The 18,330-nt window shown below is 50.2% G+C and overlaps 1 protein-coding gene and 2 long non-coding RNA genes across 16 annotated transcripts in view; 1 reads left to right on the top strand and 2 right to left on the bottom strand.

Annotated features, from left to right (window-relative positions):
• LOC118383809 (catenin delta-1-like) overlaps positions 1 to 15,434 on the top strand; it is a 67,143-nt gene extending 51,709 nt beyond the window's left edge. For 2 of the 6 annotated variants that reach the window (XM_052501044.1, XM_052501039.1), the window contains 10 exons: positions 491 to 508; positions 858 to 917; positions 1,326 to 1,453; positions 3,257 to 3,407; positions 3,611 to 3,806; positions 6,836 to 7,032; positions 9,553 to 9,600; positions 9,685 to 9,767; positions 12,467 to 12,521; positions 12,942 to 15,434. In XM_052501044.1, coding sequence (XP_052357004.1) covers positions 491 to 508; positions 858 to 917; positions 1,326 to 1,453; positions 3,257 to 3,407; positions 3,611 to 3,806; positions 6,836 to 7,032; positions 9,553 to 9,600; positions 9,685 to 9,767; positions 12,467 to 12,521; positions 12,942 to 13,003 — 998 coding nt within the window. In that variant the 3' untranslated portion in view covers positions 13,004 to 15,434. Of the gene's footprint in view, positions 1 to 490; positions 509 to 857; positions 918 to 1,325; positions 1,454 to 3,256; positions 3,408 to 3,610; positions 3,807 to 6,835; positions 7,033 to 9,552; positions 9,601 to 9,684; positions 9,768 to 12,466; positions 12,562 to 12,941 lie in introns of all 6 variants that reach the window. The other 4 variants (XM_052501042.1, XM_052501041.1, XM_052501040.1 and 1 more) reach the window with 4 other exon arrangements.
• Positions 1,538 to 3,248, bottom strand: LOC127917920 (uncharacterized). Of its 5 annotated transcripts, XR_008098026.1 has the most exons (5): positions 2,634 to 3,248; positions 2,430 to 2,565; positions 2,159 to 2,294; positions 1,699 to 1,818; positions 1,545 to 1,630 (listed from the first exon to the last, which is right to left on the bottom strand). It is a non-coding gene; the product is annotated as an uncharacterized LOC127917920 (long non-coding RNA). The 5 variants fall into 5 exon arrangements; XR_008098023.1 differs by lacking the exon at positions 1,699 to 1,818 and having other exon boundaries at positions 1,538 to 1,682; positions 2,091 to 2,294; XR_008098025.1 differs by lacking the exon at positions 1,699 to 1,818 and having other exon boundaries at positions 1,538 to 1,682.
• On the bottom strand, positions 7,043 to 8,993 carry LOC127917919 (uncharacterized). Of its 5 annotated transcripts, none has more exons than XR_008098019.1 (5): positions 8,685 to 8,993; positions 8,235 to 8,405; positions 8,151 to 8,190; positions 7,950 to 8,073; positions 7,043 to 7,896 (listed from the first exon to the last, which is right to left on the bottom strand). It is a non-coding gene; the product is annotated as an uncharacterized LOC127917919 (long non-coding RNA). The 5 variants fall into 5 exon arrangements; XR_008098018.1 differs by having other exon boundaries at positions 7,043 to 7,821; positions 7,995 to 8,073; XR_008098016.1 differs by having other exon boundaries at positions 7,043 to 7,821; positions 7,995 to 8,073; positions 8,151 to 8,405.
• Positions 15,435 to 18,330: the final 2,896 nt, after the last annotated feature.

Here is an 18,330-nt window from a genome sequence, read left to right as displayed (position 1 = left end):
GTGCTGGTGTGGATGTTGTTGATGGTTTGTCTTTGTGCTGGTGTGGATGTTGTTGATGGTTTGTCTTTGTGCTGGTGTGGATGTTGTTGATGGTTTGTCTTTGTGCTGGTGTGGATGTTGTTGATGGTTTGTCTTTGTGCTGGTGTGGATGTTGGTGATGGTTTGTCTTTGTGCTGGTGTGGATGTTGTTGATGGTTTGTCTTTGTGCTGGTGTGGATGTTGTTGATGGTTTGTCTTTTGTGCTGGTGTGGATGTTGGTGTGTGTTTTTGATGGTTTGTCTTTGTGCTGGTGTGGATGTTGGTGTGTGTTTTTGCTGCGATAGTTTCTAATCTAATCCTACATTTGATCTATGCTGGTGCTTTGGTGGGAGGAGGTGTCTTGGTGGCTGGGTCACTGCTGCTGTTCTCGCTTGACTCAAATTATCTTCCTCTCTCCTCCTCCTATCATTTAATCCTCCCTCGTTCTGCTCTCCTCTCTGCTGTGGAACAGATGACTGGTGTTCTAAAGGTAAGCTCTGACCTCTGCTTGTCTGCTGGGTAGAGCATTAATTAGGACGGGCTAATGATGTCAGTCTCCTAACTCTATGCATGCACTGGCATGCTCTCTGCCGTCTCCTAGAGGACGATGTGTGTAAGAGACAGTGTGCAGCATGTGTGTGTGAGTCTGTTAGCATGTGCTCCTACCTAGTGGCTTTTTCAGTGGCTCACAGAGCTGTGTGGTTCTAGAGAACCATAGCGGTTAGAGGGTTCTAGAGCACCGTAGTGGGCGGGGGAGTTCTGGAGCGCCGTAGTGGGGGGCGGGGGTTTATTGAGTGTTCTGTGTGTCTGTTTCTGAGTGTTCTGATGTTCTGTTGCAGGGAGAAATGAAGACGGAGCAGATATGATTGACATTCCAAAGAGGACTACACCTGCCAAAGGTAACACAGTATAAAGTGGCATCATGTAGACTGGAATATGCATGTTTCTCCTGTCCACTCATCTGTTGTACTGATCTGAAAGAAGTGACCAGGTGACAGCTAAGCCAGCCTAATGAGCTCCCATCACATTGTTTTCACCTGTGAAGTTTTTTCCCCAATCATGCTGCTTTCAAGACAGCTGGGAAACGAGGTCAAATCATGTCAGTGATCTTCAGTTCAGAAATTCCGAGCTCTATTCCGAGTTGGATGACCATTCAAAGTGACCCCCCCCCCCCCGAGCTCCCAGTTCTCTTGAACTCACCGAAGTCTGAGATTTATGAATGCAGCAACAGTGCAGGTGAAAATGAGAAGACAATGAGATGTCTCCATGTTTCTAACACCTCTCCCTCCATGTGTGTATCTCTCCAGGTTATGAGTTGTTGTTCCAGCCAGAGGTGGTGCGTGTCTACACCTCTCTGCTGAAGGAGAGTAAGAACCCCACCGTGCTGGAAGCCTCCGCCGGAGCCGTGCAGAACCTGTGTGCCGGACGCTGGACCGTGAGTCAACCACACCACCACCACACACCTTGAGGCACCATGGCCTGTTAGTTTAACACAACCACCACCATCCAGTCCAACACCACCACACACCTTGAGACACCACGACCTGTTAGTTTAACCCAAACACAACCACCATCAGGCCCAACACCACCACACACCTTGAGACACCACGACCTGTTAGTTTAACCCAAACACAACCACCATCAGACCCAACACCACCACACACCTTGAGACACCACAACCTGTTAGTTTAACCCAAACACAACCACCATCAGGCCCAACACCACCACACACCTTGAGACACCACGACCTGTTAGTTTAACCCAAACACAACCACCATCAGACCCAACACCACCACACACCTTGAGACACCACGAGCTGTTAGTTTAACCCAAACACAACCACCATCAGACCCAACACCACCACACACCTTGAGACACCACGAGCTGTTAGTTTAACCCAAACACAACCACCATCAGACCCAACACCACCACACACCTTGAGACACCACGAGCTGTTAGTTTAACCCAAACACAACCACCATCAGACCCAACACCACCACACACCTTGAGACACCACGACCTGTTAGTTTAACCCAAACACAACCACCATCAGACCCAACACCACCACACACCTTGAGACACCACGACCTGTTAGTTTAACCCAGACACAACCACCATCAGACCCAACACCACCACACACCTTGAGACACCACGACCTGTTAGTTTAACCCAGACACAACCACCATCAGACCCAACACCACCACACACCTTGAGACACCACGACCTGTTAGTTTAACCCAAACACAACCACCATCAGACCCAACACCACCACACACCTTGAGACACCATGACCTGTTAGTTTAACCCAAACACAACCACCATCAGACCCAACACCACCACACACCTTGAGACACCACGACCTGTTAGTTTAACCCAACACAACCACCATCAGGCCCAACACCACCACACACCTTGAGACACCACGACCTGTTAGTTTAACCCAAACACAACCACCATCAGGCCCAACACCACCACACACCTTGAGACACCACGACCTGTTAGTTTAACCCAAACACAACCACCATCAGACCCAACACCACCACACACCTTGAGACACCATGACCTGTTAGTTTAACCCAAACACAACCACCATCAGGCCCAACACCACCACACACCTTGAGACACCACGACCTGTTAGTTTAACCCAAACACAACCACCATCAGGCCCAACACCACCACACACCTTGAGACACCACGACCTGTTAGTTTAACCCAAACACAACCACCATCAGACCCAACACCACCACACACCTTGAGACACCACGACCTGTTAGTTTAACCCAAACACAACCACCATCAGGCCCAACACCACCACACACCTTGAGACACCACAACCTGTTAGTTTAACCCAGACACAACCACCATCAGACCCAACACCACCACACACCTTGAGACACCACAAGCTGTTAGTTTAACCCAAACACAACCACCATCAGGCCCAACACCACCACCACACACCTTGAGACACCACGACCTGTTAGTTTAACCCAAACACAACCACCACCAGACACGCATCCCTTTCAGCCTCCTTACTTGACCTCTAACAGAAACCCTTTACACCTGGACCGTAAGTCAATTATGTATAATCACAAACTCCACCTCCAACCCAGACACCACCTTTCTAGACTCTTGATAAACCACAGTCTAGTACTCAAAACAGTCTGTCCATTTCCTGAACACAAATACACTCCAATAATCATTGATTTGTATGTATTCTCTCTCTCTCTCTCTGTCTCAGTATGGGCGGTATATCCGTGCGTTGTTGCGTCAGGAGAAGGGTCTTCCCATGATGACAGAGCTGTTGGCCCATGGCAACGACCGGGTGGTCAGGGCCATGTCTGGAGCTCTGAGGAACCTGGCTATTGACGCCCGCAACAGAGACCTGCTCGGTTAGTACTGTTTCTGTGGAACTGTTTTTCCCTCTCCCTGTTTCTCTTGCTCTCTCTCTCCCTCTTTCTCCCTCTTTCTCCCCCTCTCTCTCTCTCTCTCGCGCTCTCTCTCTCCCTCTCTTTCTCCCTCTCTCGCGCTCTCTTTGAGCCAACCTGTGTTATTAAATACTACAGCTATATCTCTCTAACTCTTGTCTCTGTAGGTAAACATGCAGTTCCCCACCTGGTATCCAACCTGCCTGGTGGGGGTCAGAGCCAGCCTGTGAGGGCTCTGTCAGAGGAGACGGTGGTGTCTGTACTGAGCACCCTTCATGAGGTTCTGGGCTCCAGCCTGGACGCTGCCAAGATCCTCAGAGCCTCGCAGGGCATCGAGAGACTGGTGCTCATCAATAAGGACGGGTGAGCTGGTGTGTGTGTGTGAGAGAAACAAAAGAGGCGCATGCGTCTCTTTCCATCAGTCTGGATGATGTTGAACAGGAGTGTCAAACTCAGTCTCTGGTGGGCTGATGGTCTGCAGGGTTTCTCCTTTTACTGATCAATTACACACTAATTGAAAGGAAAAACTGAGACTGGGGGTGGTGTCATTGGCCTCCCTCTGGGGGTGTGTCATTTTACCTCCCCGGGGTGGACTGGGGGTGGGTGTAGTTGACCTCTCCGGGGTCAAATGGAATGGGAGGGGTGTAGTTGACCTCCCTCCTGGGTGGACTGGTGGGTGGAATGGGAGGGGTGTTTGACCTCCCTCCGGGGTGGAATGGGAGGGTGTAGTTGACCTCCCTCCGGGGTGGACTGGGGGAGGTGTAGTTGACCTCCCTCCGGGGTGGACTGGGGGAGGTGTAACCTCCCTCCGGAACTGGGGGAGGTGTAGTTGACCTCCCTCCGGGGTGGACTGGGGGGGTAGTTTACCTCCTCCGGGGTGGACTGGGGGGGGTGTAGTTTACCTCCCTCCGGGGACTGGGGGGTGTAGTTGACCTCCCTCCGGGGTGGACTGGGGGGTGTAGTTGACCTCCCTCCGGGGTGGACTGGGGGGTGTAGTTGACCTCCCTCCGGGGTGGACTGGGGGGGGTGTGTAGTTGACCTCCCTCCGGGGTGGACTGGGGGAGGGGGTGGACTGGGGGTGTAGTTGACCTCCCTCCGGGGTGGACTGGGGTGGACCTCCCTGGGGGACTGGGGGTGTAGTTGACCTCCCTCCGGGGTGGACTGGGGGTGTAGTTGACCTCCCTCCGGGGTGGAATGGGAGGGGTGTAGTTGACCTCCCTCCGGGGTGGAATGGGAGGGGTGTAGTTGACCTCCCTCCGGGGTGGAATGGGAGGGGTGTAGTTGACCTCCCTCCGGGGTGGACTGGGGGGTGTGACCTCCCTCCTGGGTGGACTGGTGGGTGGAATGGGAGGGGTGTAGTTGACCTCCCTCCGGGGTGGAATGGGATGGGTGTAGTTGACCTCCCTCCGGGGTGGAATGGGGGGAGGTGTAGTTGACCTCCCTCCGGGGTGGAATGGGGGGAGGTGTAGTTGACCTCCCTCCGGGGTGGAATGGGAGGGGTGTAGTTGACCTCCCTCCGGGGTGGAATGGGAGGGGTGTAGTTGACCTCCCTCCGGGGTGGAATGGGAGGGGTGTAGTTGACCTCCCTCCGGGGTGGAATGGGAGGGGTGTAGTTGACCTCCCTCCGGGGTGGAATGGGAGGGGTGTAGTTGACCTCCCTCCGGGGTAGAATGGGAGGGGTGTAGTTGACCTCCCTCCGGGGTGGAATGGGAGGGGTGTAGTTGACCTCCATCCGGGGTGGAATGGGAGGGGTGTAGTTGACCTCCCTCCGGGGTGGAATGGGAGGGGTGTGTTGACCTCCCTCCGGGGTGGAATGGGAGGGGTGTAGTTGACCTCCCTCCGGGGTGGAATGGGAGGGGTGTAGTTGACCTCCCTCCGGGGTGGAATGGGAGGGGTGTAGTTGACCTCCCTCCGGGGTGGAATGGGAGGGATGTAGTTGACCTCCCTCCGGGGTGGAATGGGAGGGGTGTAGTTGACCTCCCTCCGGGGTGGACTGGGGGAGGTGTAGTGGGTGGACTGGTGGGTGGAATGGGAGGGGTGTAGTTGTCCTCCCTCCGGGGTGGAATGGGAGGGGTGTAGTTGACCTCCCTCCGGGGTGGAATGGGGAGGTGTAGAGACCTCCCTCCGGGGTGGACTGGGGGTGTAGTTGACCTCCCTCCGGGGTGGAATGGGGGGTGTAGTTGACCTCCCTCCGGGGTGGACTGGGGGTGGAACTGGGGGTGTAGTTGACCTCCCTCCGGGGTGGACTGGGAGGGTGTAGTTGACCTCCCTCCGGGGTGGAATGGGAGGGGTGTAGTTGATCTCCCTCCGGGGTGGAATGGGAGGGGTGTAGTTGACCTCCCTCCGGGGTGGACTGGGGGTGTAGTTGACCTCCCTCCTGGGTGGACTGGTGGGTGGAATGGGAGGGGTGTAGTTGACCTCCCTCCGGGGTGGAATGGGATGGGTGTAGTTGACCTCCCTCCGGGGTGGAATGGGGGAGGTGTAGTTGACCTCCCTCCGGGGTGGAATGGGGGAGGTGTAGTTGACCTCCCTCCGGGGTGGAATGGGAGGGGTGTAGTTGACCTCCCTCCGGGGTGGAATGGGAGGGGTGTAGTTGACCTCCCTCCGGGGTGGAATGGGAGGGGTGTAGTTGACCTCCCTCCGGGGTGGAATGGGAGGGGTGTAGTTGACCTCCCTCCGGGGTGGAATGGGAGGGGTGTAGTTGACCTCCCTCCGGGGTGGAATGGGAGGGGTGTAGTTGACCTCCCTCCGGGGTGGAATGGGAGGGTGTAGTTGACCTCCCTCCGGGGTGGAATGGGAGGGGTGACCTCCTCCGGGGTGGAATGGGAGGGGTGTAGTTGACCTCCCTCCGGGGTGGAATGGGAGGGGTGTAGTTGACCTCCCTCCGGGGTGGAATGGGAGGGGTGTAGTTGACCTCCCTCCGGGGTGGAATGGGAGGGATGTAGTTGACCTCCCTCCGGGGTGGAATGGGAGGGGTGTAGTTGACCTCCCTCCGGGGTGGACTGGGGGGAGGTGTAGTTGACCTCCCTCCTGGGTGGACTGGTGGGTGGAATGGGAGGGGTGTAGTTGTCCTCCCTCCGGGGTGGAATGGGAGGGGTGTAGTTGACCTCCCTCCGGGGTGGAATGGGGGAGGTGTAGTTGACCTCCCTCCGGGGTGGACTGGGGGGTGTAGTTGACCTCCCTCCGGGGTGGAATGGGGGTGTAGTTGACCTCCCTCCGGGGTGGACTGGGGGTGTAGTTGACCTGGAATGGGGGTGTAGTTGACCTCCCTCCGGGGTGGACTGGGGGTGTAGTTGACCTCCCTCCGGGGTGGACTGGGGGTGTAGTTGAATCACCTATTTCTGTTTGATGCTGTTTCTCTTTCTGAGTCCTCCAGTTCTCTCTCCTGATAGGAACCGGTCAGAGCGAGAGGTGCGTGGTGCCGGCCTGATACTCCAGTTAGTTTGGGGCTATAAGGAGTTGAGGAAGACCCTGGAGAAGGATGGCTGGAAGAAGACAGACTTTATGGTGAACCTCAACCCGCCCAACAGCACCCAGCCCCGGGTCAACGGAGGATATGAAGACAGTACGCTGCCGCTCATAGACAGGGGTGAGACAGACAATAACATCTAGCTACACACACACACACACTGAGGTCTTCACAGGTCTTCCCCAATATCTGAGACCCGACTCCGGAACTGTCTGAGTCTAAAATTGTCCCTGGGGTCTGGGTTGGATCCATGTTTGATTGCCACAGGTCTCTGGTCTATGTAACTACAGCTGATGGACCGGACCCGACCACAGCTCTGAATAGCCTATAGCGGTTGTATTCAGTGGTTTTCTGTGGGGGACCCCATTCCCCCCTCCCCCCCCCACAGAATTTCTCACAACCCACTCCCCCCCACAAATCTAATGACACAACCCTGAAATTTCATTACATTACATTCATTACATTTTCATCTCTCTGATAAATACATTTACTCAATAAAATTATAACATTTCTCAGAAGAGTTTGTATATTCTCCCAATCTGTACTCTTAATTAAAACCAAAAAGAGTATTTGTTTATGTGGGGAACCCAGTCACCTACCTACAATCTCCGACCACTCGCCTATAACCACCACACTATAACCTACACACTATAACCTCCCACACTATAACCTCCCACACTATAACCTACCACACTATAACCACCACCACACTATAACCACCACCACACTATAACCTACCACACTATAACCTACTACACTATAACCTACTACACTATAACCTACTACACTACAACCTACCACACTATAACCACCACCACACTATAACCACCACCACACTATAACCACCACCACACTATAACCACCACCACACTATAACCACCACCACACTATAACCTCCCACACTATAACCTCTCACACTATAACCTCCCACACTATAACCTCCCACACTATAACCTACCACACTATAACCTCCCACACTATAACCTACCACACTATAACCACCACCACACTATAACCACCACCACACTATATATAACCTCCCACACTATAACCTCCCACACTATAACCTCCCACACTATAACCTACCACACTATAACCACCACCACACTATAACCACCACCACACTATAACCTACCACACTATAACCTACCACACTATAACCTACCACACTATAACCACCACCACACTATAACCTACCACACTATAACCTGCCACACTATAACCTACCACACTATAACCACCACACCACCACCACACTATAACCTACCACACTATAACCTACCACACTATAACCACCACCACACCACCACCACCACACTAACCTACCACACTAACCTACCACACTATAACCTACCACACTATAACCACCACCACACTATAACCTACCACACTATAACCACCACCACACTATAACCACCACCACACTATAACCTACCACACTATAACCTACCACACTATAACCTACCACACTATAACCACCACCACACTATAACCTACCACACTATTACCACCACACTATAACCACCACCACACTATAACCAGCACCACACTATAACCAGCACCACACCACCACCACACTATAACCAGCACCACACTATAACCAGCACCACACCAGCACCACACTATAACCAGCACCACACCAGCACCACACTATAACCTACCACACTATAACCACCACCACACTATAACCTACCACACTATAACCTACCACACTATAACCTACCACCACACTATAACCTACCACCACACTATAACCACCACCACACTATAACCACCACCACACTATAACCACCACCACACTATAACCACCACCACACTATAACCTACCACACTATAACCTACCACACTATAACCTACCACACTATAACCACCACCACACTATAACCTACCACACTATAACCTACCACACTATAACCACCACCACACTATAACCACCACCACCACCACCACCACCACCACACTATAACCACCACCACACCACCACCACACTATAACCACCACCACACCACCACCACACTATAACCACCACCACACTATAACCACCACCACCACACTATAACCACCACCACCACCACCACACTATAACCACCACCACACCACCACCACTATAACCACCACCACACCACCACCACACTATAACCACCACCACACCACCACCACACTATAACCACCACCACACCACCACCACTATAACCACCACCACACCACCACCACTATAACCACCACCACCACCTACCACCCACCACTATAACCACCACCACACACTATAACCACCACCACACTATAACCACCACCACACTATAACCACCACCACCACACTATAACCACCACCACCACACTATAACCACCACCACCACACTATAACCACCACCACCACACTATAACCACCACCACCACACTATAACCTACCACACTATAACCTACCACACTATAACCACCACCACCACACTATAACCACCACCACACTATAACCTACCACCACCACACTATAACCACCACCACACTATAACCTACCACCACACACTAACCACCACCACACTATAACCTACCACACTATAACCACCACCACCACCACACTATAACCACCACCACACTAGCTGTCTCTCATCCTGTGACTGTGTTTGTTTGTTTGTTTGTCAGGAGGAGGAGACAAGAGAGACATGATTCCACTAAATGATATGGGACCAGGTATGTCTGCACACACACACACACACACACACCAACGCACACGCCTAAACACACAGCTGTTAACAGGCCCTGGCTGTCTTCCAGATGCCTACTCCACACTGGACCAGAGGGGGAGGAAGAACACTCTGGACAGAACACTGGAGCCTGCTGACAAAGACACAGCACAGGTACACACACACAGAGCATGTTCTCGCATGTCTTACTAAATACTGTGGTTAGCTTCTTTTCTCACAAACGATTTCTCACTTAACTTCTGACACTAACCCACTTTATCAACACTCTCTCTTCCCCTCTCTCTCTCTTCCCCTCTCTCTCTCTCTTCCCCTCTCTCTCTCTCTTCCCCTCTCTCTCTCTCCCCTCTCTCTCTCTTTCTCTCTCTCTCTCTCCCTCTCTCTCTCTCTCTCTTCCCCTTCTCTCTCTCCCTCTTCCCTCTTCTCTCTCTCTCTTCCTTCCTCTCTCTCTCTTCCCTCTCTCTCTCCCCTCTCTCTCTCTCGCCCCCCTCTCTCGCCCCCTCTCTCGCCCCCTCTCTCGCCTCCCTCTCTCCCCCTTCTCTCCCCCTCTTCCTCTCTCTTCTTGCTCCCTCCCTTGCTCTCTCTCTCTTCCCCTCTCTCTCTTTCTCCTCTCTTCTCTTCCCTCTCTCTCTCTTCCCCTCTCTCTCTTCCCCTCTCTTCTCTTATCTGATTTTTCTGGTTTTCATATTGTTCGTTCTGAACACACCCGTCTCTTTTCTCTCACTCTGCTTCAACCCACCACCTTTCTTCCCATCCCCTTTTCTCCATCCCCCCTTTTTCTCTCTCCTGTCTTTCTTTCCCCCCTTTTTCTTTCCCCCCCTTCTTTCTTTCTTTCTTTCTTTCTCCCCCCCGTTCTTTCTTTCTTTCTTTCTTTCTCCCCCGTTCTTTCTTTCTCCCCGTTCTTTCTTTCTCCCCCCCCTTCTTTCTTTCTCCCCCGTTCTTTCTTTCTCCCCCCGTTCTTTCTTTCTCCCCCGTTCTTTCTTTCTCCCCCGTTCTTTCTTTCTCCCCCCGTTCTTTCTTTCTCCCCCCGTTCTTTCTTTCTCCCCCCGTTCTTCTTTCTTTCCCCGTTCTTTCTTTCCCCCCCCGCTCTTTCTTTCTTTCTCCCCCCGTTCTTTCTTTCTCCCCCCCTTCTTTCTTTCTCCCCCCGTTCTTTCTTTCTCCCCCCCGTTCTTTCTTTCTCCCTCCCCCCGTTCTTTCTTTCTCCCTCCCCCGTTCTTTCTTTCTCCCCCCGTTCTTTCTTTCTCCCCCCGTTCTTTCTTTCTCCCCCCCGTTCTTTCTTTCTCCCCTCCCCGTTCTTTTCTTTCTTTCTTTCTTTCCCCCCGTTCTTTCTTTCTCCCCCCCCCGTTCTTTCTTTCTCCCCCCGTTCTTTCTTTCTCCCCGTTCTTTCTTTCTCCCGCTCTTTCTTTCTCCCTGTTTTTCTTTCTCCCTTTCCCCCCCGTTTTTCTTTCTTTCTCCCCCCGTTTTTCTTTCTCCCCCGTTTTTCTTTCTCCCCCCCCGTTCTTTCTTCCCCCCCCCGTTCTTTCTTTCCCCCCCGTTTTTTCTTTCTCCCGCCGTTCTTTCTTTCTTCCCCCCGTTCTTTCTTTCTCCCCCGTTCTTTCTTTCTCCCCCGTTCTTTCTTTCTCCCTCCCCGTTCTTTCTTTCTCCCTCCCCGTTCTTTCTTTCTCCCTCCCCGTTCTTTCTTTCTCCCTCCCCGTTCTTTCTTTCTCCCTCCCGTTCTTTCTTTCTCCCTCCCCCCGTTCTTTCTTTCTCCCTCCCTCCCCCTTCTTTCTTTCTCCCTCCCCGTTCTTTCTTTCTCCCTCCCCGTTCTTTCTTTCTCCCCCGTTCTTTCTTTCTCCCCCCTTTCTTTCTTTCTTTCTCCCCCCCGTTCTTTCTTTCTCCCTCCCCGTTCTTTCTTTCTCCCTCCCCGTTCTTTCTTTCTCCCCCCCGTTCTTTCTTTCTCTCCCCCGTTCTTTCTTTTCTCCCCCGTTCTTTCTTTCTCCCCCGTTCTTTCCCCCCCCGTTCTTTCTTTCTTTCTCCCCCCGTTTTCTTTCTTTCTCCCTCCCCGTTCTTTCTTTCTTTCTCCCCCGTTCTTTCTTTCTCCCTCCCCGTTTTTCTTTCTCCCCCCGTTCTTTCTTTCTCCCCCCTTTCTCCCTCCCTCCCCCGTTCTTTCTTTCTTTTTCTTTTCCCCTCCCGTTCTTTCTTTCTCCTCCCGTTCTTTCTTTCTCCCCCCGTTCTTTCTTTCTTTCTCCTCCCCGTTCTTTCTTTCTCCCTCCCCTGCCTTCTTTCTTTCTCCCCCCCGTTCTTTCTTTCTCCTCCCCGTTCTTTCTTTCTCCCTCCCGTTCTTTCTTTCTCTTTCCTCCCCCCGTTCTTTCTTTCTCCCTCCCGTTCTTTCTTTCTCCCCCGTTCTTTCTTTCTCCCCCCGTTCTTTCTTTCTCCCCCCCGTTCTTTCTTTCTCCCTCCCCCCCCGTTCTTTCTTTCTCCCTCCCCCCCGTTCTTTCTTTCTCCCTCCCTCCCCCGTTCTTTCTTTCTCCCCCTCCCCCACCCGTTCTTTCTTTCTCCCTCCCCGTTCTTTCTTTCTCCCTCCCCGTTCTTTCTTTCCCCCGTTCCTCCCCTCCCCTTTCTTTCTTTCTCCCTCCCCCGTTCTTTCTTTCTCCCTCCCCGTTCTTTCTTTCTCCCTCCCGTTCTTTCTTTCTCCCTCCCCGTTCTTTCTTTCTCCCTCCCCCGTTCTTTCTTTCTCCCTCCCCGTTCTTTCTTTCTCCCTCCCCGTTCTTTCTTTCTCCCTCCCCGTTCTTTCTTTCTCCTCCCGTTCTTTCTTTCTCCTCCCCGTTCTTTCTTTCTCCCCCTTTTCTCTTCCCACCTTCTCTTCCCCCTCTCAGGGAGGGCTGTATGAGGAGAGGCGGGACTCTGTTCCTCTCATGGACTCTTATGACGGTTAGGCCACACCCCCCCACACACTGCATGTGAGCGCATGGTATGTGTGTCCACCGACTGAACACCTGCCTCTCTCACTAAACCGCATGGCCTAACTAACCTCTGTGTGTCCCCCCCATTGTATTGGTGTTTGTTTCTTGCTCCCTCTGCTGGTGATTTGTATATTTGATATAGTATGTTGTTGATCTTGTATCTTGATGTTCGTTTCATTTGTTTCATGTCTGTATACATATGGAATTTTGTATTTTGTGTGTTTGATCTCTTTTCAAGCTTAGGCTGTGACAGATTGTCTTCACTAGCAGGTTCTGTGTCCTCTCAATCCTTGAAGTTTATACAGCTGGTTAATGAGTTGCACTCTTACTACAAATATTGCACATGGTAGTAACCCTTCTCTCTCTCTCTGTCCTGGTCTTCCCACAGAGAAACTGATAGTGTGCATCACTAGAAGAGAGCAGCCTCTACCGGCCTACTGCCCCTGCTGAACCTCTGGACACTCACTGAGGGACCACTGACTCCACTAGAACTGGACTCTCTCCTTCTGTGTCTTTTTCTCTTTCCTTTCTCTCTTTTTCCTCTCTCCTCTCAATTTCTTAATCTTCTTTCCCTCTTATCTCTTTCGGGGTCTGTGACATAAGCCACTTGCATGACCTTCAGCCTTCCTCACCTCCCTAGCTCTCCCTCATTCCTCTATTTAGACTGACTTTTAGCCACTAAAGGAACACTATGGACTCCTGACATCCCTCTTCTACCTGTCGACACTACTATGACATAAGACCACTTCTAATTTAGTAACTCCTCCCACCACAGTGACACACTAACCCCCAACACTACACTAACTCCTCCCACCACAATAGGGACAGTTGTGACTTCAACTGGGAACGTTCACCACCACAGTAACAAAGCTAATCAAAAGGGAACTGTTGGAATGGGATTCAAACTGTAACTGAACTTAAACTGACAAACCCCTTTTTTTACTGGAATGGTTAAAACTGCATTTCTACAAGTGATTGTGAAGATTTCCAGTCAAGGTTTTTTTTTATTTTCTTGTGATAACTAATTACCACTAAACTTCTGTTTCTCAACAAAGAATCAATGTTTGTTGATCTACCGCCGGTGTTGCTTTGGTCTTTGTTGGAGGTGTGATTGCTGAGTTGTGGTTCTGACTACAGTGATGAACACGTGCCAAACTACACACCACTATTGGAGTAACTTTCTACTACAGAGTATTTCTGAACACTACTTCTCTTCTCAGAGCCATCTGTTGTGATGTTCTAGTGTATATGACATCATTGGGTGATGTCAGACAGGCACTGGTGTGCCATTGGGCAGTGTTGTGGGAATGTAAGTAGCTTGACGACCACTTTAACATTTTACACATGGGTCTTGCGTCACAGAACATTCTTGATCGTCTGTTCTGCATATTATATTTCTATGATTTTCAGCCTTGTATAATAGACCAGTGAACCGTTTCGGCTCTATTCAATACATTTCTATCTGTGTGGCTCTTCAGCGTCATTGTTATACCCCCTTTCTCAACTCGCTCTGGTTCTAATGGTTCTCCTGAAGCTATGGGAGAAACCACAGATTTGATTGTTGATCAAGTGACTGCATTTCTTTCAATCTGCAAATCTATATATATATATGAATGTGTAAATATGTGATCGCCTTCAACTACGTCTGTGTGGCTCATGGCTAACTGGAGTGCCTCGTTCGTTGGTGTTAAGGTGGGATGGGGGTTTTCCCTGGGGGTATCATTCACTAGCAGCAACATTCCAGAACATTGAATCCAAATGGAATGTATAGAACAGTTTTTTTTGTGTGTTCCGCATAATAACACAATGGAATGTATAGAGTTGATATGATTGATGCTCTGCATATGGAACAGAGAGAACCATTCTAGTGCCATACGTTCCACGTCAGACGGGATGGTTCCAGCCTACTGAACCTACACCTGGGTGTCCATCTACCCTGCTGGACTGGCTGGTGTCCATGGAGACCACAGAACACTAAGAGGGGAGAGGACACATTTAGCTGGTTGTTTCCCCCAGACTGAGTTCCTTTAGTACCGTAGACAACATTATTATTCTCAGTGCAGAGTAAGATGTAGATATTTTCTCAGTAGATTAAAGCACTAGGGGTAAAAGCGTTTCTTGGTTCCTTTGATTATTTTCATGCCAATCCAACACTACAAATGGTCAGTCTCAGAAAAATGTAAATGAGTTGCCTTGTAACCAGATATAGTCCTAGAATGAGATGATCTAGAACTGATACAGGAAATGATGTGGGAGTGGAATCCAATGGGAAAGTGGGACTAAAGAGGGGCGGAGCATAATTAAATTAGCAAGATTTGTATAAGTGCAAAGACCTGATTTTGATTCTAGTTGCTATTTAAAAAATAAATAAAATAAAAAGCAAATGTAACTATATATAGAAGATAAATATTTGTTAATTTGACTGGTTTTATGTATTGTTTTTATATTTTATGATTTGGGTTTATTCGTCTTGCAGGTATTGTGGGTGAATGCATATGCAATCAGGTTTATTTTTGAATTGAGAAACATTTATGGTTTATATATTTTAATTAAAGAGAAAACAAGCAAAACACAATGTAAAATCAATTTTGCATTCCAAATGATCCCCTATTCCCAATATAGTACACTACTAAATGGCCTGATATGGCTCTGGGTGAAAGTAGTTAACTATATAGGGGACAGGGGGACATTTAGGAGACAGTCCAACTCTCAATTTCTGTCAACAGTTTATTATTGGAACGCTGATCTAAAATGTGATTCTGGATGAAAACCTTAATCTCTTCTTCTATGCCTTGGCTCTTAATGTTGCACATTTCTCTCATGAATGGAATATGTAACAAGCAATACTGTTTATAATAAAATAAAAAGTGCTTTTTTTCAATACTGGCCTTGACTTTTTTCTCTAGCTCTGTGTGTGATTTGAGAAATGCATGTGTTGCAGTAAATGTTAGTAGTTCTCACTGTACAGTTGTACTCTTCATAAACACAAACATCAATCATAAGGTGTCATGCAGTGTTGAGACGCTGAAATCAATGGGTGAAGTAACGCACGCCTCTGATTGGCTAAAGTCAACAGAATACTTTTCAACATTGAACTGAAGATTTCAACAGGTTTGCTCTTGATCAGATCAAATGGCTCTTCCGCTGAGTGCGGTACGACAGACGTTGATTATCAACGACGAGCCGAAATGACCCCATGATTCGGATGTGCAGGCTTGGCTTTTCCCACGTTAACTACGCATGAACAAGCACGATCGCCCCTCGCGATTTTGACGTTGAGAACTCCTTTCTGAAGTGTGACGTCAGTCCGTGAATTTGACCACGTTGTGGGAATATGTCAACATGAACTATTTGAAACAAATTGGTTGGCGATATTCAGATTTTCGAGAAAGCAAGTCACTAGAAAAGAAAAAGCCCTGACTGGCATCGAAAAGGTAAGCATGTGCATTAGCTAGCCGTCCAGCTAACACATTTAGCTAACGTCACCAGACTTTAGTTTCTAGTTCCCCGGCACGAGTGTGCTGAAAAGTATACATATTAAACTCATTACTGAATGTGCAGAACGAGATGAATGCAAATGCACATTAACATTTGTGTTTTTGATTGTAGGCCTATTGTCAGTGTGTCTTTTAAGTGGAGGTCGCCCACAACACGCTTTGAGTTGCATGGCGTTCCAACGGAACAAGCTGTCTTCTCTAGCAAAAACACTGACTAACAAGTGATACGAATAGCTGAACTAATTTTATTCTAGTCATGAAACGAATGTGTTAACTAATACATGACAAAAGAGTCCCAAATGTAAAGTACTAGCCACTCACCCCGGTGGTGTGTATTTATGGAGGCCAAGGGAAGCCAGGATTACCCAAGAAAAAAAATAACATTCTCGTATTTCTTTCTGTGTTTCATAATTTTCCTTCAATTCGCAAGAGGTTGAATGGATATCACAGGAGAAAGCATCCGAGCGAGCGAAACAGCGCCCCTCTGTCTCTCTACGTGCAGGCCATCTATCTGATCCTGTCTGGTCCAAACAAGTATGACATTGTTGCTGCCCGTAGCATCTCACAACCAACTTCACACCTTGTCTTTTCAGCCCAGTCTTCTCCAAGCACGACATTTTGAGACAATGAATGAAAATCCGGTTTTACCATTGTTTCACTTCGTCAAATGCTGTATGCCGTCAGATCAATCTGCAGTTATTTAAATCTCTTCCCCATTTTCCCCTACATCCCTTTCTATCCTCTAAACATCCCTTTCTATCCTCCCCCTTCTCCCCTAATCCCTTTCTATCCCTAAACCCCACAACTCTATCCCTCTCTCCGTGCTACCCACTGCCTCCCCCTTCTCCCCTACATCCCTTTCTATCCTCTAAACCCCACAACTCTATCCCTCTCTCCGTGCTACCCACTGCCTCCCCCTTCTCCCCTACATCCCTTTCTATCCTCTAAACCCCACAACTCTATCCCTCTCTCCCACTGCTCCCCCTTCTCCCCTACATCCCTTTCTATCCTCTAAACCCCACACTCTATCCCTCTCTCCGTGCTACCCCTCCCCCTTCTCCCCTACATCCCTTTCTATCCTCTAAACCCCACAACTCTATCCCTCTCTCCGTGCTACCCACTGCCTCCCCCTTCTCCCCTACATCCCTTTCTATCCTCTAAACCCCACAACTCTATCCCTCTCTCCGTGCTACCCACTGCCTCCCCCCTTCTCCCTAATCCCTTTCTATCCTCTAAACCCACAACTCTATCCCTCTCTCCGTGCTACCCACTGCCTCCCCCTTCTCCCCTACATCCCTTTCTATCCTCTAAACCCCACAACTCTATCCCTCTGTGCTACCCACTGCCTCCCCCTTCTCCCCTACATCCCTTTCTATCCTCTAAACCCCACAACTCCCCCTCTTCCGTGCTACCCACTGCCTCCCCCTTCTCCCCTAATCCTCTAAACCCCACAACTCTATCCCTCTCTCCGTGCTACCCACTGCCTCCCCCCTTCTCCCCTACATCCCTTTCTATCCTCTAAACCCCACAACTCTATCCCTCTCTCCGTGCTACCCACTGCCTCCCCCTTCTCCCCTACATCCCTTTCTATCCTCTAAACCCCACAACTCTATCCCTCTCTCCGTGCTACCCACTGCCTCCCCCCTTCTCCCCTACATCCCTTTCTATCCTCTAAACCCCACAACTCTATCCCTCTCTCCGTGCTACCCACTGCCTCCCCCCTTCTCCCCACATCCATTTGTCCTCTGTCTCCTCTACCACTCTATCCCCCCTCTCCATTCTACCCAATACCCCCAACCCACCCCTCCCTCTCAGGGTGGAGGCCAAGAAGAGGAGGATGTGGAGGTACCGTCTGCCTGGCTTTGAGTTGAGGCTCCTGGAGGAACTACAGAGACAGAAGCACAACAGTCTCTACTGTGATACCCTGTTACAGACTGATGGTGAGGGAGTGATGGAGAGACTGCAGTCTACTGTGATAACCTGTTACAGACTGATGGTGAGGGATGAGGGGAGTGATGGAGAGACTGCAGTCTACTGTGATACCCTGTTACAGACTGATGGTGAGGGATGAGGGGAGTGATGGAGAGACTGCAGTCTACTGTGATACCCTGTTACAGACTGATGGTGAGGGATGAGGGGAGTGATGGAGAGACTGCAGTCTACTGTGATACCCTGTTACAGACTGATGGTTAGGGAGGAGGGGAGTGATGGAGAGACTGCAGTCTACTGTGATACCCTGTTACAGACTGATGGTGAGGGATGAGGGGAGTGATGGAGAGA

The sequence above is a fragment of the Oncorhynchus keta genome, unplaced genomic scaffold (genome assembly GCF_023373465.1).
Source record: "Oncorhynchus keta strain PuntledgeMale-10-30-2019 unplaced genomic scaffold, Oket_V2 Un_contig_1238_pilon_pilon, whole genome shotgun sequence".
Classification (NCBI taxonomy): Eukaryota; Metazoa; Chordata; class Actinopteri; order Salmoniformes; family Salmonidae; genus Oncorhynchus; species Oncorhynchus keta.
Note: the sequence above shows the minus strand (reverse complement) of the source record. Positions and strands in the feature narration are given on the sequence as shown.